Here is a 24,814-nt window from a genome sequence, read left to right on the forward strand (position 1 = left end):
TTAGCTCTCAATGAGTAAGTGCAAGTATATGTTGACATCTCTTCGGGCTCGGATTTGGGTGGGCCTGGGTGCTAATTGGGTGGGCTGCGGCTCTGCCACTAGTATGCAGGGGGAACTGAGGTAGGCAGGCTATAATTACTGAAGACCGTGTTGGAGCAGGATACATCTGACTATTATGATAAGATATTAATGTCTTTTGTTTTCTCATGGGAGTCGGTGGGGTGAGGTGACACTAAAAATGTTCGTAGCTTGTGCCACATCTTTCATTTTATCTGGTGCTCTGCTCTCCTTTAGTGTAGCTCTGTGTCTAATTCACTTTTCCCCTTGACTGACGTTAAGTGGCATCTAAATGTGACCTTTTATACATGTCCAGGGATAACTGGCACCGTGTATTTCAGTGCCCAGCTGTGATTCAGAAAACCATCAAATGAATGGCTTCGGAAGGAAGCCAGCAGACTGCTTGAAGCCCTCAATCCAAAGGCAAGGTGTGGGCTTGCCGCCGGAGCTGTGCGACTTTATCTCTGACAGGAACATGATTGTTTACATAGTCCTGTTCTTTTGAAGGGCAGCTGGAAAGCTTTTGGAAATTAAATTTAGGAGGATTTTTAAGATCTCAATTGGGTATTGGGTTATGTGCAGGCTTGAATATGACTCATTACCAAATACGTAAACAGTTTGTAGGAAGAATTTATTTTCCGTCTGCCTGCCAAGATCTGCGTTCACTTCTGTGCGATCCTCTCCTCTAAGTGCAGTTGGTATTTACCCTCTAGGGAGAAATGAATCCCAGTGCAGAGGGCAACTTGAGAGCCTTGCGTTAAGGGCTTACGTGGGATTTATGTGGTGTTTTGTGTGGATGCTTTTGATGAATTGCACCCCTCAAGCGGAACTGGTTGTTCAAAAAAAAAAACCAGACTCTGCTTTTGGAGGGTGGTGTCAGCTCTTGCTGGAGGACTGGGGAACTCAGAAACTCGAACTTGGGTTTAAGCAGATGGGTGACCTCTGGATACGATGATCATACATCTTAAAAACACCTAGATAGATAGATTTTTTCTTTCACACAATTCCGTCTTCCAGATATCTGTCAATGTTAAGTCGACACTTACTGTTATTGACTTAAAAAATGAAGTGAACAGCTTTAAAATTAATTCTGGAAAAAAAAGGCTTAGCTGGCGTGTGTTTGCACATGCAAACAGTGATTGCCATTAAAAAGTTACATCCAGTCTAACATCCTGTAGAATGTTCTAATAGACAGGGTGACTAAACAGAGCTTTACTGAGCTTTGCATGAGCCCTTAGGGAGAGCAATCAGCTACTATTCCAATGAGGTTCCTTTCACCCCACAAGGGTTTGCAAACGAGTCATCAGCATGACTGCTGCATCCATGGCTGGCCTCCAGTATTAGTCTTCCTTCTTGCTTAACGCTAGGGGTATGTACGCACTGACGGCAGCAAATTCGCCGCCATCAGATTGATCTATCTGGATCGATTGAGCAGCAGTGAAGTCGATTAAATTAAACCACCTCCTCAAAAGGCGTAGCATTGCGTCGACGGGAACGCATTTCCCGTCAGTGCAGCACAGTGGAGATGGCGCGCTAAAGGGAAGTTCGGAAGTCGATGGGAGTTATGCAAGCTACTCTGCATAGCTTGTGTAACTCTTGTTGACTGCTGCCTAATTTCCTAGTAAGTGTGTACTAAGCCTAGGAGGCTGAGTAAATTACATTCATTGGCCTCATTGACAGTTCTTTTCCCAGGTCCTTGAAGTGGTTTGACTTGAGCTAGATTTCCTTGACTTGGTGGTATTTGTTCAGGTCATGGGGCATGGTCACTTGCTGGTGGATTCTCTGTAGCTTGAAGTCTTTAAATCAGCGGTTCTCAAGTGGTACTTCGAAGAAGTCTGGGTGGTATGCGAGCCGTACCGCGCTGCCGAATCCGCCGCTGAAAGTCGTCCCCCCCACTCCCGCGAAACCCTGCCGCCGAAAAGGGGCAAACGGTGGCAGTGTTTCGGCGGAGGGCATTGTTCCTCCCATGTAACCTCCCCCCCTGCCGCTGCCCTGACTGTACCTGACCCGAGTGGTACTCAGGGAAAAAAAGGTTGAGAACCGCTGCTTTAAATCATTATTTGAGGACTTCATTAAAAACAGTCTTAGGTCAGGGGTCTATTACAGGAGTGGATGGGTGAAGTTCTGTGGCCTGCATTGTGCAGGAGGTCAGATTAGATGATCATAATGGTCCCTTCTGACTTTATAGTCTATGAGCTATCTCAGCCGTCATCATAACCTACTTTTTCTGGTGTTTCCAGTCTCTCTGCTTAATCTAGTTTCTCTCAGTCACTTTTTGTGACCTAAAGTCTCATCCTCTCAAAAGGAAGCAGTTTGCAATCAATACAAATGTAACCGCATTGTTTTTTGTTCATCACAGAGTTCCAACCTCTTGGCTCTCTCAGTATCCATTCTGTATCCTAACTGGGTTATTTTAAGAAAGTCTCCTTGAGTTGGGACTAGCTAGTGGCCAGACACAACAGTCTGATTTTCTGAGAACTTTTTGGGGAACACCTTTCTCTGCTGCCATCCCTTCCTATTTTATCCTCATAGTTCGTTGAGTCCCAGGCCTTCATACACTGACACCTCCTTATCAACAATAGCTCACAAGACCACAGATGTTCACTCATCCATCATGTGGAATTTTCAAAGAAAAACATGTGGTACTATTGACAGTCACTTGCCACACTCATTCCAGAATTTGTTGCTTCTGTTATTGCCTCTTTGCCTTTGTGTGAGCTAAGTGATACTGTAGTTATCTCACCGTTTAAATGGAAAAAAAAAAAAACTGTTAAGGAGCAGAGGAAGAATATGCCTTTTTCTATTCCGCCCAGGGTTTAGGTTTCAGTCAGTAATTAAATTATACACTTGCTCCAAGCAGATTAGAATATTGAGGTCAGTGGAAATCTCTCGCTGAGATCTTGAGACACAAAATATTGTTGGTTTGTTTCTCCCTCTCTTGATGGCTTCTTTTATCTATACAGACCTGCTAAGGGTTATTTTGGGCAACATTGGCTTATTTTATTTATAGGCAGATCATGCTCCTTTCCAGCATGAACAGCATCCTACTGTGATATTGCAGTAGGAGGCATAGGAGTATTTCTTATGATTCATCAAGATGTTTTGCTATAAAGTTACTGAGAAACTTTTCAGAAGAGGAGGAGAAAGGCATTTGGAGAATAGAGACACAGGGCACCACCTTTCAATTTAGTTATAACAGCACATGCAGATGACATTTCAAGGTAGGTTGAGAGATTAAATATTGAGGAAGGCGAAGTTAACCTGAATCCAAAACATTTGAACAAGTAATTCTAATGATCAGTTCTAACACACTTTTCATCAGTAGATCTCAAAGTGCTTTACAATGGAGGTGAATATGACTAATCCCAGTTTTACCACTGGAAAACTGAGGCACGGGGAAGTGAAGTGTCTCGGGGTTGCTCAGTTGGCCTTTGACAGAACTGGAAATAGAATGCAGGTTTTCTGAGTGCTAGTTCAGTGCTCCATCAGAAGCAGAAACCTAGAAATTGGTGCAAACCTTTTGCTAGCCTTCTCCAACTTTTTTTTAAAATTATGCACCCACCTATCCGTTGTGCTGTGTGCTTTGGAGGAAACTTTAGAGAGTGCCTGTAATCCATAGTAAAACTTGCTACAGTTTTTTAGCTTGCAGTTTACTAGCTGAAGGTACTGAAACTGCCTACCATTGATATTAATGTATTAAATGAATGTTCTTAGAAGTGGGTGTGGTGTGGGAGAAATACACTTAAGTTATGTTGTCTGTTGTTGGCTGTGTGTGTGTTTTCCCAGTGCGTATGCTGTCCCAGCTCTGCACAGATAACCGAGACACTGAATCAAAATTGGATTATTGTATGAGACCAGAGATCTATTTCAGGAATGAAGGCACCAGGCCAGGTTTATTGCCAGCCAAGCATGGTAAAAAGTGTCTTATATGTGCTACAAGGACGCTTAATACATGTATGCCCGTGACAATGGTATTGGCTCAGTAAATGGTGGGACTTTCTGTTCCTCACTCGGCCGGACAAAGACACTCCCTTTTGAGACCCTCTTTTATACACTTATACAAACAAGTTGCATATTGCCCCTCTGACGTGTGTAGTTGCCACCCTCTGACGTGGTAAGATACCAGCATTTGCCTTGTACTGGATGGTTCGGTCAAAACATCTCTCCATCATGTTGTCATCCTGAGGGGTCAGTAAGCCCTCATTATCTTTGGGATATTGGGAAGTTCTGATAACTTTCTGGAACGTGCTTGTGCTTAGCACTTCTTTGGAATGTGTGTGTGTGTGCCAGTTTCTGTGAACTTACAGGCAGGCTCGCAGCCTGATTCCTACTAACTTTGATTTCTAATGGCAGAGCTTGACTGCTACTTTAGCTTAGGCTTCATACCTGGCCTGTTATGCTAGGCCTCATGTCTCAGGTTCTCACTTTCTACTACAAGTTATAGTACCTAGAATGTATATATTCAGTGATGTGTTACAAAACATAATCCCATAATACAGGATACCTTGAGGAAATGCATTGAAATGTTAACCATGTTTTCACTGGTGAGATCAACCAGTCCATGTTCGTTCCATCAGGACTTGGAATGTTCATAGTCTGTTAGGTGTCGAGGCAAAAATGGAGTTAAGTAAAGCCCTTGCGTGTCTAAATCTATGTATGTGAAGACAGAGAGCTATGTTATTCCTATGAAAATGGATATTGGGCAGAGAAATGTTAAAGGGTGAACATGAACTATAGCTTAAAGGTCAAGGGATTTGTAAGCTTCCTGTTCAATAGATTGCTTACTCGCTTACATTTTCAGATCGGTTTACATGTGCACAGATGTTTAAATTGTGTGTGTGGATATCTTTTTCCCCCCAGGACCCTTCGTTGCTGAAGGGTAAAGTAACACTGCATCAAGTTACAGCTGGGACTGTGGTATCAAGGCAGGGAGACCAGGTGAGTGCCCTCCAATAAGTGAAGAGGGAACCTGTAGTTTAAAAACTGTTTGGTATTGTTACTACTCTCCAGTCTTTCAAATAGTGGGTATCCTATCAAGACCTTAGTGTAGGACTAAAGGTGGAGTATAGTTGAGGTGAGTGGCACTGGACCGGGTTTTGGGAGTTCTGGGATCAGTTCCAAACTCTGCCACAGGCTTCCTGTGCAAGTTACTTTCATTTCTCTGTCTCATGTCCCCCTCTGCAAAATGGGAGTGTTAGGTGACCAGCTTGACAGGGATAAAACATTTCTGAGATACCCAGATACTATGATGATGAAGGTCATATAATGATCTAGATAAAAACAGGGTGGGTTGAAGCATGCATATCAGGCAATATGTGGTCTAAAAACATGACCTATGAGGAGATATTGAAAACATTGGGTTTGTTTAGTCTGGAGAAGTGGAGACTGAGCGGGAACATAACAGTCTTCAAGTACATAAAAGGTTGTTATAAAGAGGAGGGTGACAGATTGTTCTCTTTATCCACTGAGGACAGGACAAGAACTAATGGGTTTAAATTGCAGCAAAGGAGATTTAGATCAGATATTAGGAAAATCTTCCTAATAATAAAACTGGAACAAGTTACCAGGAAGGTTGTGGAATTTCCACCCTTGGAGGTTTTTAAGAGGTTAGACATACACCTGTCAGGGATGGTCTAGATAATCCTTAGTCCTGCCTCAGTGCAGAGGACTTGAGTAGATGACTTATCAAGTTCCCTTCCACTCCTACATTTCTATGGTTCTATTGCCTCTTGAATGGGGAGCTGAACAAGATGGAGAGGAACTGCTTGGAGCTTAGTCCATCTGGGTGCAGTGGCTCACAATTACAATCCAAACACAGACAGCAAGGAAACGTCCCCTTCTTTTTTCCATTGCATGGTGTTGAATTTTTCTGTTGTAATTAAAGAGAAGAGGGGCTTATTTAATAGCAACAGCTATCTTAACTGCAGATTAACGGTTTTGCTTTGTATGGAAGAGTGCATAACTAAAGTTGCAATGTAAATTTGGTATCCTTCTCTCTCAGGTTGCACGTTTATACATATATTGCATATTTTCCCATTAAAGTGCGTGCATTACAAATGCCCAGATGTCCTGCTTACAAAAACTCAATTCTCAATGCATGATATGTCACTCAGTTTTATTAGAATGCCCTCACCTATTAATAAGCAACTGGAATTATTTGCATACTATTGCATTTTGCAATGAGCATATCATTCAGCACACAATAACATTCTATAATAGCACTAGGAAATTGTTTGAAAATACATAACTGTGTGCAGTGCAAATGAGGGGAAATGAATTTCTGATCATTTCCAGTGCTCACATATTCTGTTTTGCCACAACATAGCTTTATTTAGAGTTCTGCTATGAATTTGGTGTCACCTCCACTTAGAATTGCATCTCCATCTCTTGAGATCTCCCAATTATGGCCCCAGTCAGAAAGCTCCATTTTCCCTATTGTGACTGGAACAGTTCACAAGGTTCATAAATGCTTTTAATTATTCATGAATATGCTTTATTGTATTGCCCAAGTGCTTAAAAGCTACATAGACCACCACAGCAAAGACATCCATCATTGTAGTATTGTTATAATTAACTTTGGTTTAAAACCCAGGAGGGTTTATAATGAGAGCCTTTGTATCTATCCTTTTCAGGATGTCAACATCCGGTTTGTGATCTCGGGTTTGCTTCATGTGTACCAGCGGAAGATAGACTCTGAGGAGGAGACGTGTCTATTCATCACCCATCCAGGGGAGCTAGTAGGCCAACTAGCTGTCCTTACTGGGGAACCTCTCATTTTTACCATCAAGGCCAATCGAGATTGCACTTTCCTGTCCATTTCCAAGTCGCATTTCTATGAGTGAGTTCCACCTCAGAGTGGTGTATTGCTTTCCATTTGTACATCCCCATACACAGCACTGTTACTTTGAATACATTTCAGTAACCGAGTATGCTATGCTATTGCTAGAGCACATCATATAAGAAACTAGATGATCTGGGGCAGGAGCTTAGAAAGTGCCACTTAGGGTTGGACCCCAGGTCTAATCTATTACAACTTCCTATCTCCAGCAGGTTCAGTACCACTTACTTCAGAGAGAGGTGCAAGAAAAACACTGTAATGTTCAATGACAGCTTACAGCAGATTATTCAGACAGAATGTTGGGAATCATTAGGAAAAAGGGATAGATAATCAGACAGAAAATATCCTATGGCCTCCGAATAAATCCATGGTACCTCCACATCATGAATACTGCGTCCAGCTCTGGTTGCCCCATCTCAAACAAGATATACTGGAATTGGAAAAGGTACAGAAAAGGGCAACTAAAATGATTAAGGGTATGGAAAAGCTTCCATATGAGGAGAGATTAATAAGACTGGGGCTTTTCAGCTTGGAAAAGAGACGACTAAGGGGGGATGTGATAGAGGTCTATAAAATCATGACTCATGTGGAGAAAGTAAGTCAGGAAGTGTTACTTACATGTTCACATAACACAAGAACTAGGGGACACCCAATTAAATTAATAGGCAGCAGGTTTAAAACTAACAAAAGGAAGTATTCTTCTTCGAGTGCTTGCTCATGTCCATTCCACTGTAGGTGAGTTCATGCCTCCGTGCATGGTTCCTGGAACTTTTTTCCCCTTGGCAGATCCTGTAGGGCTGGCTCCGGCGCCCCCTGGAGCCCCGCGCACATGGCATGGTATATGAGGCGCTGCCGGCCCTACGCCCGCTCAGTTCCTTCTTTCCGCCCGTGATGGTTGCTGGAACTAGCCTTGCTCTCAGCAAGTGCCATTCCCCTTGTTTGGACTTGTTTGTTATTCTATGTAGTTTTAGTTAGTTGAGTAGTTGTTAAGTGTTGTTAAGAGTAGTTAGAGATAAGGCAAGTCCCTGCGGGGATTTCGAGTGGCCGGGCTATGCCCCGGTCTCCGGGATTCAAGCAGTGTGCCTCCTGCAGGAAGGCCTTCCTGCTCAGCAACCCCCGCAACCTCTGCCTTAAGTGCTTGGGGGAAGCACACAGAAAAGAGAAGTGCAAGATTTTCAGGGCTTTCAAACCAAGGACTCAAAAGGACCAAGAAATCCGCTTAAAAGTCCCGCTGATGGAGGCAGCGCTCTGCCCAGGGTCCAAGTTGGCCCACTCCACCCTGGGCACCGAGTGTGACCTCGGTGCAGAGCGCACCGCTGGCACCGGCCTCGACTTGGCATCACACAACATCGCTGGCACCGAAGCGGAAGAAGCAGCGCATGGAGTGTGGACACTCCCCTGTGCTGTCAGGGTCGAGTACGGAGATGCACCAGCCACGGCCCGTTGAGGCTTCTCCGGTGCCTGCATCTCCAATCAGGGAGCCTCCCCGCGACGAGTGGGAGTGTGCCCCTGCCGATGCAGTCGACACCTGAGGCTTTTCAGGCAGCAAGAGCCTTGTTGGCCTTGCCTACACCACTTCTGGCCCCCTCCCTCTTCACCCCGCTGAGGGAGGAGGGGCCAGTGTCATGGGGGAAACTTGCGTTGGGTTCCCCTGAAGGGTGGTGGAGATCCCCGATACAGGGAGGAAGATCTTTCACCGGACGGCCTCCAAGGGTAGAGCAGAGCCGCTCCCCCAGCAGTCGCTCCAGCTCAGCGTTGTCAAGCTGTTCTGCTTCAACTCAGGACGTGGAGTCTCCCTCTAGGCACCGATGTCGATCCCTGGCACTGGAGGCAGCGCATGCCAGGAGGTGGCACCGGTCGGGTCTGCCAGGCGGTGCTCGGACAGCTCCAGATCCAGATCCCCAGCACTGAGGAGTTCGCCCTCACCGAGGTGGCGCAGAACCCGATCGCCATCGGAGGACTGGCACCGCGCAGTCCACGATGCGGAACCCGGTTGCCAGAGTCCGGCTTGGCACCAAGGAGTTCGGACTAGTGCAGACCTCGGTCACCGTAGGAGTCTGTGGGGCCGCAAGGCAAGTGGCACCAGAAGTCATCGGTACCAAGATGACGCTTCGGTACCTCTAGCTCTTTAGAGCGTACCTCCGTTCATCGGCACTGCTCATGGCGATGGAGGCAGTCCTTGTCGTCCTCCAGGTTGGAGGCGTCGAGGGGGTAGTCCCCAGCACGGAAGGGCGCCTGAGACAGAGGACATGCATGGCACCGCAGGTCCAGTGGCTTGGGGTCACCCAGGGAGGACAGTCATTGGGAGGGGGGATGCCCCCACAAAGCGTCTCCGCCTGTGGCGCAGTCAGCCCCGGGTTGGCCCCAGGGTCAGTGGCTGCAACAATGGCCTTACTGGGCCCCATGGGGTAGCCAGATGGGGCCAGGGCCCCAATCCATGATGTCATCGGAGGTGCAATCCGTGCCTCCGGCACAGGAGAAGGCCCATAGACACCACTCCTCGGATGAGGAGTCGGACCTCATGCAGGGACCCTCAATGGGTGCAACCCTTTATCCGGAGGGGTAGCACCCGGAGGACACGCCTCAGCAGTCCTCTTCCTCCTCACCAGAGAAGGCAGTCTCCCGGGACCACTCAGCGCCACTGGAGGATCTCAGGGTGCACCAGGAGCTGCTCAAGAGGGTGGCCTCCAATTTGGGGCTGGAGGTGAAGGAGTTGGAAGAGGCCGATGATAGCCTCTTTAATGTGCTGGCAGTGGCTGCCCCAGCAAGAGTGATCCTATCAGTCCATGAAAGGGTCCTTAAAATGGTAAAGGCCCTGTGGCAAACCCCTTCCTCGCTTGCCCCTACGTCAAAGGCATCTGAGAAAAAGTATTATATCCCGGCCGAAGGGTTTGAGTATTTGTACACTCACACCACTCTGGGAACCCTGGTGGTAGACACGGCTAACCAGAGAGACAGGCAAGGTTAGCCAGGGTCCACTCCCAAGAACAAAGACCATAAAAAGCTGGATTTGTTTGGAAGAAAAGTTTATTCCGTGGCAAGCCTGCAGTTCAGGATTGCCAACCATCAGGCCCTCCTGGGTTGATAAAATTTCAACCTGTGGGGCTCCCTCAGGCGGTTCACTGAGGCCCTGCCCCAGGACCAGGCCGCAGACTTTAACACCATTGTGGAGGAAGGAACCACGGTGGCTAGGGCAGTGCTCCAGATGTCCTGTGACACTGCTGACTCGGCGGGCAGGGCATAGCTTTCGCCATCTGCATGAGAAGGTGCTCGTGGTTGCAATCCTCGGGCCTGTCGCAGGAGGTGCAGCAGTCTATTCAAGACCTCCCCTTTGATGGGTTGGCCTTATTCTCCGACCAGACCGATGCGAAGGTGCACGGTCTGAAGGACGCCAGGGCCACGCTTCGCTCCCTGGGCCTGTACATGCCCCAGATTTCCAGGCGTTAGTCACAGCCCCAGGTGCAGCAGCAGCCAAGGCCTCCGCCCAGGCCTTTCCAACCCTATAGGAATAGGGACAGGAATAGAGGGTTTAGAAGGAGAAATCAGCCCCCCAGCTCGTCCTCCGCTCCCCAGCAGGAGCCCCCCAGGAGGTCAGGCAAACAGTAAACAGGTTAAGGTCCTTCTATTCCGAGTGGGCAAAGATCATTTAGGACCGTTGGGTCCTTGGGATAGTCTCAGGGGGCAATGCCCTACAGTTTACAGGGGGGTCTGAGACCCATATTAGACCTGCGTTGTCTAAACAAATATGTCAAACGACTCAGGTTTCACATGGTTTCCCTAGTCTCCATAAACCCTTCCCTGGATCCAGGAGACCTGGTATGTCACCCTCGACATCAAGGATGCATACTTTCATGTGTCTATTCTCCCCAGCCACAAGCGTTTTTTCTGTTTCACAGTGGCTGGCTCCCACTACCAGTTTACAGCCCTACCCTTTGGCCTATCTTCGGCTCCAAGGGAGTTCACCAAGTCCATGGCAGTAGTGGCGGCTGACCTGAGACGAAAGGGTATGCAAATTTTTCCGTACTAGACGATTGGCTGATCAGGGGAAGGTCCGGGTCCCAAGTGCAGGAGAGCGTGACCCTTACTTGCTCCACATGCAGCAGGCTGGGACTGCTCATAAACAAGCAGAAGTCCACACTAACCCCAGTGCAATGCATCAAATTCATTGGAGCTACCCTGGACACTTCGCAGGCCAGAGCCTTCCTGCCTCAGCCACGTTTTGAGACGATGGTGTCTATCATCTCCCAGCTGCGCCGATGCCCCACGACAACAGCCAGGAACTGCCTGCAGCTGTTAGGCCATGTGGCAGCCTGCACGTACATAGTGAGACTAGCATGCCTGAGGCTCAGACCACTTCAGGCGTGGTTGGCCTCGGTATATAGGCCGAGCAGACACCCATTGGACTGGGTGGTCACAGTCCCCCTGCCTGTCTTAGCCTCCCTAAACTGAGGGCGGACTCCCAGGGCAGTGATGAAGGGCATTCCGTTCAGGGAACTGGTCCCGTCGGTCACCCTAATTTCTGACGCTTTGGATGTAGGATGGGGAGCCCACATCAGCACCAACCTAGGCACTCAGGGGCTCTGGTCAGGGGAGGAGAGGCGCCTGCACACCAACGTGAAGGAGCTGAGGGCCATTCGCCTACCGTGCAAGGTGTTCCTCCGATTCCTGACAGAGTGGTGCAGGTGCTGACGGACAACACCGCAGCCATGTTTTACATAAAAAGACAGCGGGGAGCGCGCTCCTCAGCCTTCTGTGAGGAAGCTATCTGTCTGTGGGACTTTGCTGTGAGCCACGATTTCCACTTGATTGCCTCTCACCTCCCGGGAGTGAGGAATGACAAGGCGGATCAACTCAGGAGGTCGTTTCTACCCCGCCACGACAGGTCGTTGCACCCAGAGGTGGAGGCTATGATTTTCCAGAAGTGGGGCGTTCCCCAACTGTACCTATTCACGTTGACCTGGAACACGAAGTGTCCGAGGTTCTGCTTGCTCCGAGGTTGCGACACCGGGTCGATTTCCGACGTGTTCCTCATGGAGTGGACGGGGACCCTCATGTTCGCATTTCTGCCTGTTTTGCGCCTGCCAAAGGTCCTGCTGGAAATAGAGGGACAGGGTGGATGTTATGCTCATTGCTCCGGCCTGGCCAAGACAGCACTGGTTCAGCATGCTGCTGGACCTTTCGATCATACCACCTCTGGAGCTTCCGAGACGGCACGACCTTTTATCCCAGGACCATGGTCGCCTTTTGCACCCGGACCTGGACTCCCTGTACCTCACGGCGTGGAGGCTCTATGGCTGACCGAGGACGAGCGAGCCTGCTCTGTGCATGTCCAAAAGGTCCTGCTTCACAGCAGGAAACCTCCTACACAGGTCGTGTATCAGGCTAAGTGGAAACGGTTTACCTCTTGGGCAGAGTCCCGGGGCATTCCGCCAAGCCTCTTGCCGGTACAGGCGATCCTGGAGTACCTGCTCTAGCTAAGGCTTCAGGGTCTGGCACTGGCCTTTCTGAAGGTTCAGATGGCGGCCATTTTGGCCTTCCATCAGCCGCTAGAGGGGAGATCGCTGTTCTCCCATCCCATGTTGGTCAGGTTCCTTAAGGGGGTGGAGAGGCTTTATCCGCAAGTCCGTGACCCGATGCCTCCCTGGTCCTCTTGAGACTCACGGGGGGCACCCTTTTGAACCCATGGCTTCACGCCCCCTGCTCTTGCTTTCCTGGAAGATAGCCTTCCTGGTGGCCATTACCTCAGCTAGGAGGGTCTCCAAGATTAGGGCCTTGAGTCTATAAAGATAATGTCAGTTGAGGCTTTATCCAGCCCCTGCTAACAGTATTCTATAAAGATAATGTGCAGTTGAAGCTGTATCCTGCATGACATCTGAAAAGCCGCCACCTGGTCATTGGTGCACATCTTCATGTCCTGCTTATGCCATTGTCCAGCAGGCGAGAGAGGATGCGGGATTCAGCAGAGGGTGCTGAGGGCAGCTCACCGGTAACTCCTACCCACCTCCAAAGGTATTGCTTGTTAATCACCTATAATGGACTGGACATAGCAATCACTTGAAGAAGAAAACAAGGTTACTTACCAGTAACTGATGTTCTTCCAGATGTGTTGCTCATGTCCATTCCACAACCCACCCCCCGTCCCTGCTGCCGGAGTTGACAGAAAAAGGGGACTGAGGGGGTGTAGGGGCCGGCAGCGCCTCATATACGGCGGCATGTGCGTGAGGCTCCAGGGGGCGCCGGAGCCAGCGCTACGGGATCTGCGAAGGGGAAAAACATTCCGGGAACCGTTCACGGGGGCATGCACTCACCTATAGTGGAATGGACATGAGCAACACATCTCGAAGAACATCAGTTACTGGTAAGTAACCTTGTTTTTCTTCCCATAATGCACAGTCAACCTGTGGAACTCCTTGCAAGAGGATGTTGTGAAGGCCAAGACTATAACAGGTTTAAAAAAAGAACGAGATAAGTTCATGGAGGATAGGTTCATCAATGGCTATTAGCCAGGATAGGCAGGGAGTGCTGTTTGCCAGAAGCTTGGAATGGCTGACAGGATGGATCACTTGATGATTCCCTGTTCTCTTCATTCCCTCTGAAGCACCTGGCATTGGCCACTATTGGAAGACAGGATACTGGGCTAGATGGACCACTGGTCTTACCCAGTATGGCCATTCTTATGCATTCTCACTTTGCTCTGAACAGCATTTTAACATCCTTTATTTAGTCCAAACATACCCTTGTCCTGGAATTTGGCTTTATTGATAAATCAGATAACAGGGAAAATGCCAACCTCAGCCCATGCTTACCTGTTGGTGGTGTTTCTCTGAAGAGATCTGTCTGTCCTAGACTCTAGTTCCCATTCACCAGAGAAACTTCCACTTGTTTTTAAGCAGAGTGGAGTTAATGAGCCACCCTTTCTACAGTGATTCAGCAATACAATCAATATCTCCCTGCAGGATTCCAGCACTTAATAGGATAGGTTGAAAGAAGACCCCTGCTGCACCTGCCCATAGGGCAGGTTTCTTCCTGATCCCTATTAATTGATGGCGGTTGTGTGCCATGAAGCATGAAGGTGAATATACCTTAGTGTTTTATCCTTCAGAAAACATCCTGTGGATGTTCTCATTATCCCATATAAACATAAATCCTGCTATGATCTTGTCATTGAGGTTTTGTGATAGTGAGTTCACACATCATTTATACTAAAAAAAATCCTTTCATTTATTTTAAATTAGTTGCCTTTTATTTATTTTCTTATTATTTGTATTGTTGTAGTGACCAGGACTCTATTGTGGTAGGTGCTGTACAAACACAAACCAATAGCCAGCTCCTGCCCCAAAGAACTTACAATCTAAGTATGTCAAGAGATAGCAGATGGGTACGGACAGACAGACAGATCAGTGGGGGAGTACAAAGAAACAGAGACTTGCTCAGCATGGTGGGCCGTGGTCTCAGCATACCGGAAGCCTACCTGTTGTCAAGTTTTTTGTAGGCTTCATGTAAAGGACAATTTTGAGGGGGTATTTGAAGGGGAGTTATGAATTAGTTATGCAGATGTTTATGGGGAGCTCTTCCCAAATGTGAGAGCCAGTGCGGGAGAAAGCATGAAGGTGCTTGTTTGAAAATTTAACAAGTGGGTGATGCAGGCTGGCATCATGGTCCAATTGGAGGTGGGAGTTGACCAGAATGCGAGCTGATAGTGCTGTGAAGGCCTTAGAAGTGAAGGTAGGTAGCTTATATTTGATAGGATGTAGAAAAGGCAATCTGTGGAGGGATGCAAAGAGAAGGGGTGACATGGTCAAAGCAGAGGGCTAGGAAAATTATTTTTGGAGGAGCATTATGAGTGAGGCAAGACTGCATTTGTCAAGGCCAGAGAAAAGGATGTTTCACTAATCAAGATGCAAGATGATGAGAACCTGGATGAGAGTTTTAGTTCTGGGGATGCATAAGAAAGGTCGTATCTCAGAAATGTTTTTGTATAAAGAATTAGCAAATTTAGATATAGCCTGGATGTGAGGCCCTAACGAAAGGTTTGATTTGAAGATGAAACCCAAGTAATGGGCCTGAGTGACAGCCAGGATGATGATGATGGTGCGCACAGTGATCAAGAAAGGACTTAGTGGATAGGACTTGTGGGGGAAGATTAAGAGCTCTGCTTTAGCCATGATGAGCTTGAGATGAGCCTGAACTTTTCAGTTGAGTCATGGTGAGTTGAGCTTTCAGTTTTTAATGGAATGTCCTTTAGTCTTCGGCTTCGAGAGTGTAGTGGGCTTTTTCTGATTTATGTACTCTAGATCATTTATTTTGCATCCTCAGTTTCTTCTCAATTGCCCCTGGCTAGAGACGGAGCTTTAGCTGTCCGTTAGCAGATTGTTAATTTCTTTAGAATTGTTAATTTTAGCTACATTTTGGAGCTTCCCTTTTCTTTACTCCTTTATTTTTTATTTTCTGTAAACCAAAAAAACAAACACACACAAAAAACCCATTATTTATTTTAGACTTTGTTTTCTTCGACCCCTCCCCCGTCTGAAGCTGCCCCCCCCGCCCCAGATAGGGTATGCCCAGCTTCAAGAAGTGTCTCAGTTGCAAGGAATCTATTCCAGTGACTGACGGACACACTCAGTTCATCTGCTGTCTGGGAGAGAACCATATCCCCCAGAAGCGTGGTTTGTGCCAACAACTTAGCTCAGATCCAGAAAAGATAGAGAGTACTGAGACTTCTCCTAATGGATGTGGCCCGTCAACCACCTACAGAGCCGAGCCAGGACCTTGGACTGCGGGAAGCCTCACTACAACCCTCTATATCTAAGGGAGGTGAACCCAAGAAGACACCACAAGCCACTCATAAAGGGCCTCTAAGAAAAGGACCATGAGTCCTTGCTGCGAGCCCCAACCAAGCAGAAAACAAACTCTGGCTCGCTCGGTATCGTTGGTACTGATGGCATGGAAGCCATCTTAGTCCGGTACCCAAAGCTTGCAGAATGCTGCTCTGACAGAGCATGTTAGGTTGCCTAAGGACCTGATGGACATAGTTAAAGAATCAAGTAGGCACAAGAAATCCAGAGAATCCACCCTGGAGAAGGCTCCCTCAGTATGGACATCAACGTCGGTACTGTCTTTGGCACGCCAGATGCCGGTGGACTGAACTATCAGGTCCACATCACTGACCCCTTTGGTGCAGACATCTCGGCACGAACAACCACCATCGGACTTCGGTATGGGATACACCTTTTGATGTCTGTTGCACCAGATTCACCTCTATTCGGTACTGGGGCTCCAGCACCGAGTTCACCCAGAGCTCCAGACTCGCCAACAACATCATGCCATGCACCACCATTTTCGACCACTGAGTCAGCGAGCAAGAGGATGTGGTCTCCCGCCGTTCTTCTCAACCACGTAAGGGTACCCATTTCCAGTATGGACCTCAACTATACTGCCCTTCTGATCCCCAGCCTCCCTGGTATGGGCAGCCATGGTACCAACCATTGGGCCCCTTCCTACCCTCTTAATGGCCCTACTGGGACCCTTGGCAGGCACACAGACACCGTGCCTCCCATAGCTCTAGCGTGGTCTATCAAGAGCTAAGGAGACATCCTCGTTGGGCTGCTTCATTGAGGGCATCCAAGCCTCCTGAACAATTGAAAGGAACAAAATGCTGACGTCGAGGAGGAAGATACCTGCCAGACTAATTTCTTGTCATCATCATTGGATGAGACAGGGATGTCCCCCTCCCCCCACCATCGTTGGCAGATGACTAAGCTTTTCGAGGAGTTGGCCCAGTGGGTGGCAGAGTTACTACCGATGCCACTACAGGAGGTGACTGAGTCACACCATAAACTAGTGGACATTTTACATTCTTCTGCCTTGTCCAGCATAGCCCTCCCTATTAACAAGGTTCTCTTGAACCCTGCCAAATTCACATGGCAGACCCCTGCGTCGGTCCTGCCAACAAGTCCCGCAAGTGGGATGACAAAAAGTATTACATGCTAGCAAAAGACGTGGAATGTCTTTTCCACCCACCCACCTCCGAATTGAATCATTGTGGATGCTGTGAACTCAAGAGGCTGCCAGCACCACCTCAAATCCGGGACCGGGACTGGAAGCGCCTATATCTTTTTGGGAGAAAAGCATATTCATCAGCCACTCTACAGTTCAGTATTGCGAACTATCAAGCCTTAACGGTAAAATACAATGACTTAAACTACACAAAACGTAATACCTTTGTTGAGCAGCTCCCAGACTCGCAAAAGGAACTATTTAAAGCCATCGTTAATGAAGGCCAATTTGTGGGAAAGACATCACTCCAGTCGGCACTCGATGCAGCTGACACAGCAGCGCGCTTCATCTCTATTGCCGTAGTGATGAGACGAGCCTTTTGGCTTCACTTACATGGTTTCCCCAAAGAGGTGCAAACAGCGGCGAAGGACCTTCCTGGTGAAGGTACAGAATCTGGGCGGAAGAGGCAAATATAGTCCTCAACCTTCTTTCAGGCCCTGTTCATCACAATATTCATCTCAAAGATCATATGAACCTCCAAAGGAAGAAATCCAGGTTCCCAAAAAAGAAACATTCGGGCTCTTAACTTACTCTTCACAGCCATCTACCTAAAAATGACGGTTTTGATGGATAGTCGAGGTGCCTTCAGACCACTCTCCTCAACACCATCTGATGCTGGAAAACCTCTCTCATCCCTATGGATGCCGTCTCACCCCATTCCGCAGCACCTGGGAATGGATAACCTCCGACAAATGGGTGCTGGAGATTATCTGAGATGGATATTCTATCCATTTCAACTCCCCTCCCTCCCTCCTCCCGTATGTCCTTCCATTGACACATTACATGGCATACTTTGTTCAAGATTTGTTGCAATTTTCTAATAATGGTAATAATTATATAAATGGTCATATCTCAATCATACAGCTATACACCAACTCATTCACTTTCCAGCCTTTTATCCCAACCCTCACCAGGATAACAGGGAAGCCATCCTACATATGCTTGACATAAGGAGAGCCTTGGCCTTTTATTTGGACAGGACAAGAATTTTTAGACTATCTTTGAGACTCTTCTGCTGTGTTGTGGACAGATCTAAAGGCACAGCGATTTCAGCTCAAAATTTCTCTAAATGGATCTCAAACTGTATCCTACTCAGTGATTCCATCACAGATGCTTTCCTACTACCCTGGTCAAACAAGTTATACTACACTTTTCCTTTAATTCCATTCCTACACACAGTGTTGCTAAAGATCAAAGGAGCTATGCCCGGGTTATACTAATAGCCCTAGTGGCACTGGTGCTCCACTCTCCTGCATCTGTTGAGGAAGACTGCGATTTTACCTCCTTTGGACCCAGATGTAATTCTGCAGGATCGTGTTTGGCTGTTGCATCTGGAGTTGCAGGCACTTAAATTAACAGCCTGGAAGCTCCGTGGATAAATCCTAGGGAGGAGTCTTGCTCGGAGCAAGTTTGTGATGTCTTGTTAAATAGTAGAAAGCCCTCCACCAGGACTGCTCAGTTTGGGGTTCAGTAATGCAGTCCTCAATCCACCATATCCTGGATATCTGTTTCACCTAAAACATCAATGTGACATTCCACTAGAGAAATCTGGACTGGTGTATTGCTCCCCCACTCCTAGAGCCTGTCTTACTCTGCTCTGCTGTGTGAACCCCCCACTCCTGGGCTGTTCATGCACAACCTCTAGCATGTAAGCTGTTCCCAGCTAAGTGAGTGCTTCTAACCAGCCACTCTCTGGATTGTGCAACAGAATGACCCCAGGCAATACCCTCAGTCCCAGATGCAACCCTAGGAACCTCTGTCTTACAATGTTCGGTTACGCCCACTGAACAGTGTAAGCTCATATAAATTAATCAATTTAACAAAGAAATTGATATGCATCAACCTCGTTACTCCAAGTGGAGTCTCCAACACACTTCAAAGCAAACACACTGCTTTAGGTAAAACAAACACACAAATGTATTAACCACAGAAGGATTTTAAGTGATTATAAGTCAAAGCATAACAATTCAGATTTGGTCAAGAGCAACGAAAGCAAAATGCATTCTAAACTAAGTGTAACACTTTCAGCAACCTTACAAACGTAGGTGATTCTCACCACAGGCTGGCTGGTTTCACTTCAGCCAGGCTCTCCCCTTTGGTCAGCATTTCAGTTGCTTGGTGGTGCTTGTAGATGGAGATGGAAGAGAGAGAGAGCATGGCAAATGTCGCCCCTTTTAAAAATGTTCTTTTTTCCCTCTGGGACTTCACCCTCCCCTCCTCCCCGCAAGGTTAGGTGACAATATCCTTATGTGGACTCATTCATGTCCTGAGTTAGTGAGCATTACCTCTTCATGGTTCCAAGCTGGCCAAGGGAAGGAAGGTGACTCACTCGAGAGTCCAATTGACCCTCCTTGATGCCCAGGTCGGTCCTTTGTTTTGGGAAGGCTGAGCTGGGTTTGTCCTATACACGCCTTGGTAAGGTGCAAACTGCCCCTCTGCCCTGGAGAGTTTTGCCTGGGTATGTTTCAAGCCATGAGGACACATGTTTGGGAATATTACATAGTGAAGACTCATAACTATACACATGACATTACATCAGACATGTTGCTATAATAATAATGATCAGTACATCATGAGCATTCCAAAGACATCTAATGTGATGTACTTTGCATTAGACAATACACCATTACACTAAAAGGGTGACCATGGGGGTGCAGGGCACACAATCCATCATTGGCAACTGATTCTATCAAGGTCTACATGGCAGCAATATTTCCATCCTCACAGGGACAACTGTTCTATATTTTCCAAGGCTATGACAATCCAATTTTGTAAGGCCTGCAAAGGTTGTACCTACAGATAAGGAAACCTGTTCCTCCCTGGGACTTGGCTTAGTTTTGTCAAAACTAGTGGGGCCTCCGTTTGAGCCTTTAGCCATGTGCTCTTTACTCCACCTATCACTTCAGCCCGGAGACTGGCTGCGCTGTGTGCTCTGCTGTCTGAACCTCCTTATACAATTTTCTGAAGGACAAAATATATCTGTGCCCTCATCTGAGATTTCTCTTGGAGGTGGTATCTAACTTGCATAGTAATCTGTTGATTTATTTTCCTATATTTCACCCAAACCACACTCCACTAGAGAGGAGCTATGTCTGCAAACCGTGGGTATTAGAAGGGCTTTGGCATTCTACAGACAGAACTGAGCAGTTCTGTTTTTCAGCCCAACTATTCATGACCATTGCAGACAGGAGGAAGGGTCTCCCAGTCTCTTCACAGAGAATTTCATCATTGATAGGCTCCAGTATTTGTGTATGATATGATCTGGCTGGGATTTCCCCACCAAGCAAAGTAACTGAGCAGTCCATAACATCATAAGTGCCCTCAGCAACATTTCATGCATAAGTCCCTATCCAGAACATTTGCAGAGCGGCAGCCTGGTCTTCAGTCCACACCTTCACATCCCATTGTGTCATCACTCAGCACGCCAGAGGCTATGATAAATTTGGATGAGTTGTACTTTAGTCTTTGTGTAAATAGATGCCAATCCCCCCCACCCCTTTATGGCGTGTGAATCACCGAGAGTGGATTGCACATGTGCAATCAGTCGAAGAAGAAAAAACAGCTACTAACCTTCTGTAATGGTGGTACTTTGAGATGTCATGCGTGCATTCCATGACCCACTCTCCTACTCCTCTGCATTGGAGTTGTCCTGATAGAAGGAACTGAGGAGGCTCTGGGGTGTCTGAGCCCTTTATACCAGCACTCAGAGGGTGCGTCAGCTGCCCCGATGGGTACCACTAGTGGAAACATTTGACGAATGTGCACAGGGCACAGTCACTCCAAGAGTGGAAGGGAGATGTGCAACACATCTTGAAGAGCAACAATCATGTAAGGTTAGTGACTGGTTTTTATCTTGGAGTAACTTATCTTGGCATCTCTCCAATCACTCTTTCCTCCTGCTGGCAGTATTCACCCACTGTGAAGTGACAAGGTGGAGAAGTGAAACGAAGAGAACATGATCAATGATTGCTGTCAGGCAAACAATGGAATAATGACGACAACAACCTAGTGTTTGGAAATATGTGGCCTTGGATGCTGGGCAATGGGTTATGTCCCCCTCACTAATACCCTGGGCAGGGAGCTATTGTCTGGTGCTGGCACTACTAAGTATGATGTATAAATGGGGGGATTAAGTATAGGAACGACAGAAGCTAATGATCTAGTTTCCCCTTAATACTCTGTTATTTCACCAAATTGACATGCTAAGTGCAGGGTGCTTACTCTGGAATGTGTTTCTCTTAATGAGCACTGTAATCAAGTTGTCGCCAGAGTCTCCTGAAGGGGTGTGTGCAGGCTCTGGAATGCTCTGTCACATTCTCTTCACCAGTAAATCTCAGTCTGCAGTCTAATGATATGTGATTACCAAAGGAGCCGAAATGCTCTGCTTTAAAAGTGCACTGCCAGCCAAGTTGGGTGTGAACACACTGCTGGAGCTACTCGAGAAAGGAACTCAGCCTTTCAGCAAGTGGCCTAGGACTTTCATAGCTATCTTTTCTCGATTTGCCGATGAAGGGTACAGGAATCTTTACCGAAGACAGGTCTGTGGAGTAGCAGGCGTTTGGCTATTTGGTTTCCAGATGCCAGAGTGTGGAAGTGCAAAACCAGTGATGATTCTGGGGAGGGGAGAAATATGCCTTTCTTTTCTTACATTTGATTCTAAGTGAGTTTCTCCTGTTGTGCTAACACCCTCTTCCTACCCCCATAAACAAGCATGGTATTGGACATTGTTCTAAACTGTGCAGAGGGTATGGGAAATTTGAATGGGCACAAGTGGAATGGATCCCTCCATTGTGTTACACTAATAGTGAGAGACCTCAAACGTATTTTCACATCTCAGAGGTGTGAAAAATGTTTTGCTTGGTATAGGCTCTCTGAAATGACACACTTGCAGTTTCAGAGCTCTGCCCCCCACCCTCCACAAAACATGCAGCTTTTCTTTCCAAGGAGAGGGGCAGCTGCTGTGCTTGGTCTCTGTGATACCAAGGCCTCTGGTTGCGGTGCAATTACAAACGTTGGCCAGCTTGCTCAAAATCAGCCGCCTGCATCGGAGCCTCGTGGAAGAGCTTGGCAATCAACTGTCATTCTGCTTTCATGATTTCGTGTCTTCCTGTAAAGTTCTCTTGGTGGCTGACATATTATTAAAGCAGAGTAGAAAGTGTTTTCAGCCTGACACTGGGCTCCCATAATGCTAGCTCAGACCTCTCACCCATCCCCCAAATATACTTGGCAGTAAATGTTTTTCATCCTGTGGCTGTCCAGAGTGTTCAGAGCAGCTTCCTTTCTTATAGCTTTGGTTTCTCACTATCTCTAATTTTCATTTTCTTTTTGATGGGGAGATAAATCCTGAAAAGTAAACGCAATAGTCAAATAATGGAAACATTTGCTTCTTAACATCCCCATTAAATACCCAGAAGTGGACAACTTAACTCTGTTAACCTAAAGACAAGATGACCCAAAGAAGTGATGGGACAGGGCAGAGAAAGGGGACAGAATGGCATATATGATTTGGTAAAGCACTCTGGATCTTCTGACCTGTAGGTAGTAGGTCATAGCTATTTTAAGTGATCCATGTACAGCCAAATGGGTGACCACACCCCTCAAACTACTATCTCATTTAGTAGCAAGTTTCACCTTATGGACAGCATTAGCAGGGCTGATTGAACATTGGGCATGAATCTCTTTCATCCCTGTTGGAACGATGGCGCAAAGTCAGAGGTGAAACACATTGGAGGTGGCAGACAGGTTCCTATTTTATGACTAAACTGAAATCTTCAGTCCCTAGTGGCTTCAGTTTCTTTTTTTTAATTAAAGTTCATTTAGAAACTTCAGAAACTCTGAGAGGCAAGGGAGGTTTGGCCAGCCTTTCTCAGGATTGTCCTAGACTAGCAGTATAACAAGACTCTTCTTTCAGTGACACAGAGTGGAACATGCTGTGGACCAGTGAGGCCTTTCCCTGCCCCTTCTCTGCAGAGAGTGCTGTGCAGTTAACTACTGAAGGAAGAAATCTCCTGTATTAATTTTATTGCAAGTAATACATTTCAGAGGCAGACGTTTCATTCTGTGGTTTGAGCAGACAGCCCAAGACTTTGCCGGTAGCATTATTTATGCATCCTAAGTTTTGTCATGAAAAAAGAGTGTGATCATCTTGAAACCCTACAAGGCTCATCTGTAGCATTGCGGATGGAATGCTGACGTTCGTTGTTAACTAGGGACTTGGTGCAGTCGAAATTAGGGGAACAGATGCACAATTTTTCATTTAAGCTGCTGCTTCTGACTACTTCACCCTTAAACTGAACTGTTGTCAAGTGTGTGGGTGGAGGTTTGATGTAGTAGTGACAGCACAGAACAGTTTCTCTGTTTTCAGAGGTGAACAAACTGACCTGTTTTTGGGAGTAAAATGATGCTTAGCACTAGAGCTGTTGATGGAAACTGGGTCTGTCTGTAGGGTCAGGGTATATCATCTGGGAAGGAAAAGCTGGGATAAGGAGGAGTCCTTAGAGCAGCAGATTTTGAAAGATAAATCCTATAATCCAGTGTTGGGAGGGAAGATACACAGGTAGGATAATGAAAACCATGGAAAGATTGGCTTGTCAGACTCCACTCTAGGGACTGTTACTAGTCGTGAGTGAACAAGCTGATATTGCAGATACATACAGCTCATAAGGTTTGGGTGGTATTCAGACCCAGAAAATAATTACCCATTCTCCCCTGGGGTTTTCAGAAACCATTATAAAGCCCTCTCCTCCAGACTCTCCCTTTGAAGCTGTCTTGGGTGGGGACATCCAAGCAATCTTTCCATCATGTTTGCAAGTTTTTTCAATGTTGTTTTTCTATATGAATTAAAGAAAACCAAAGGAACAACACTCGTTATGTGATGCAAAAAGATAAGGAAGCATGTTGCCAGGAAAAGGCAGGTTTACATGATTGGGGACTCCCTTCTGAGAAGAACACAGGCCTGTAACCAGAGCTGATCCGGAGAACAGAAGGGTGTGCTGTCTGCCAGGTGCTAAGCTACGGGATGTGGACCTGAGGCCGAAGAGAATCCCATTGGGAGTGGGAAAGAATCCACTGATTGTCCTTCATGGGTACAAATGATACAGCTAGATTCTCGCTGGAACGTATCAAAGGCTGGGGAAGACTCTTAAGGAAATGGAAGCTCAGGTGATCTTCAATGGGATTCTGCCTGTCCCTAGAGGAGGACAGCAAAGGCATGACAGTATTCTGATGATCAACAGATGGCTCAGGCGGTGGTGCTTTGGGAGGGCTTTGGGATGTATGGTCACTGGGAGGCATTCATGGGCAGAGGACTGTTCTCTTGGGATGGACTTCACCTGAGTAGGGAGGAAAATTCACTTCTAGGATAGAAGCTGGCACAACTGATCGAGAGCTTTAAACTAGGGAGTTGGGGGAGATGGTTGGGAGATGCCCAGGTAATCTCTGCACTTGATTTTAGCATTGAGAGGGAGGAAAATAATATAAGAAAAAAGACAGCAGTGGGGGGAGCAGAATGGACATTAAGAGGATGGCTAGTGTAGATAACCAGGTATAGACTGGAGGACAAGTGCTAGTAGTAATAATAGGGTCCAGATTTTCCTGGATGTGGTAACTGACCAAATAGTTACTGAACCAATAAGAGGGGATGTCATTTTAGATTTGGTATTGGTGAGTAGTAAGGACCTCATAGAAGAACTGGTTGTAGGGGACACCCTTGGTTCCAGTGGCCATGAGCTAATTCAGTTCAAACTAAATGGAAGGATAAACAAAAATATATCTGTGACTAGGGTCTTTGACTTCAAAAGGGCTAACTTTAAAAAAAACTAAGGGGATTAGTTGGGAAAGTGGACTGGACTGAAGAACGCATGG

General features: G+C 46.9%; 1 protein-coding gene across 3 annotated transcripts in view; it reads left to right on the forward strand.

The window, feature by feature from the left end:
• The window catches only part of PNPLA7 (patatin like phospholipase domain containing 7), a 242,711-nt gene that overhangs the window by 64,067 nt on the left and 153,830 nt on the right, over positions 1–24,814 (forward strand). For all 3 annotated transcript variants that reach the window (XM_067561557.1, XM_067561556.1, XM_067561558.1), the window contains 2 exons: positions 4,918–4,995; positions 6,690–6,895. In XM_067561557.1, coding sequence (XP_067417658.1) covers positions 4,918–4,995; positions 6,690–6,895 — 284 coding nt within the window. The remainder of the gene's footprint in view (positions 1–4,917; positions 4,996–6,689; positions 6,896–24,814) is intronic.

This window comes from Emydura macquarii, unplaced genomic scaffold (genome assembly GCF_026122565.2).
Source record: "Emydura macquarii macquarii isolate MOO-44397 ecotype Brisbane River unplaced genomic scaffold, CSIRO-AGI_Emac_v2 contig_2417, whole genome shotgun sequence".
Classification (NCBI taxonomy): Eukaryota; Metazoa; Chordata; order Testudines; family Chelidae; genus Emydura; species Emydura macquarii.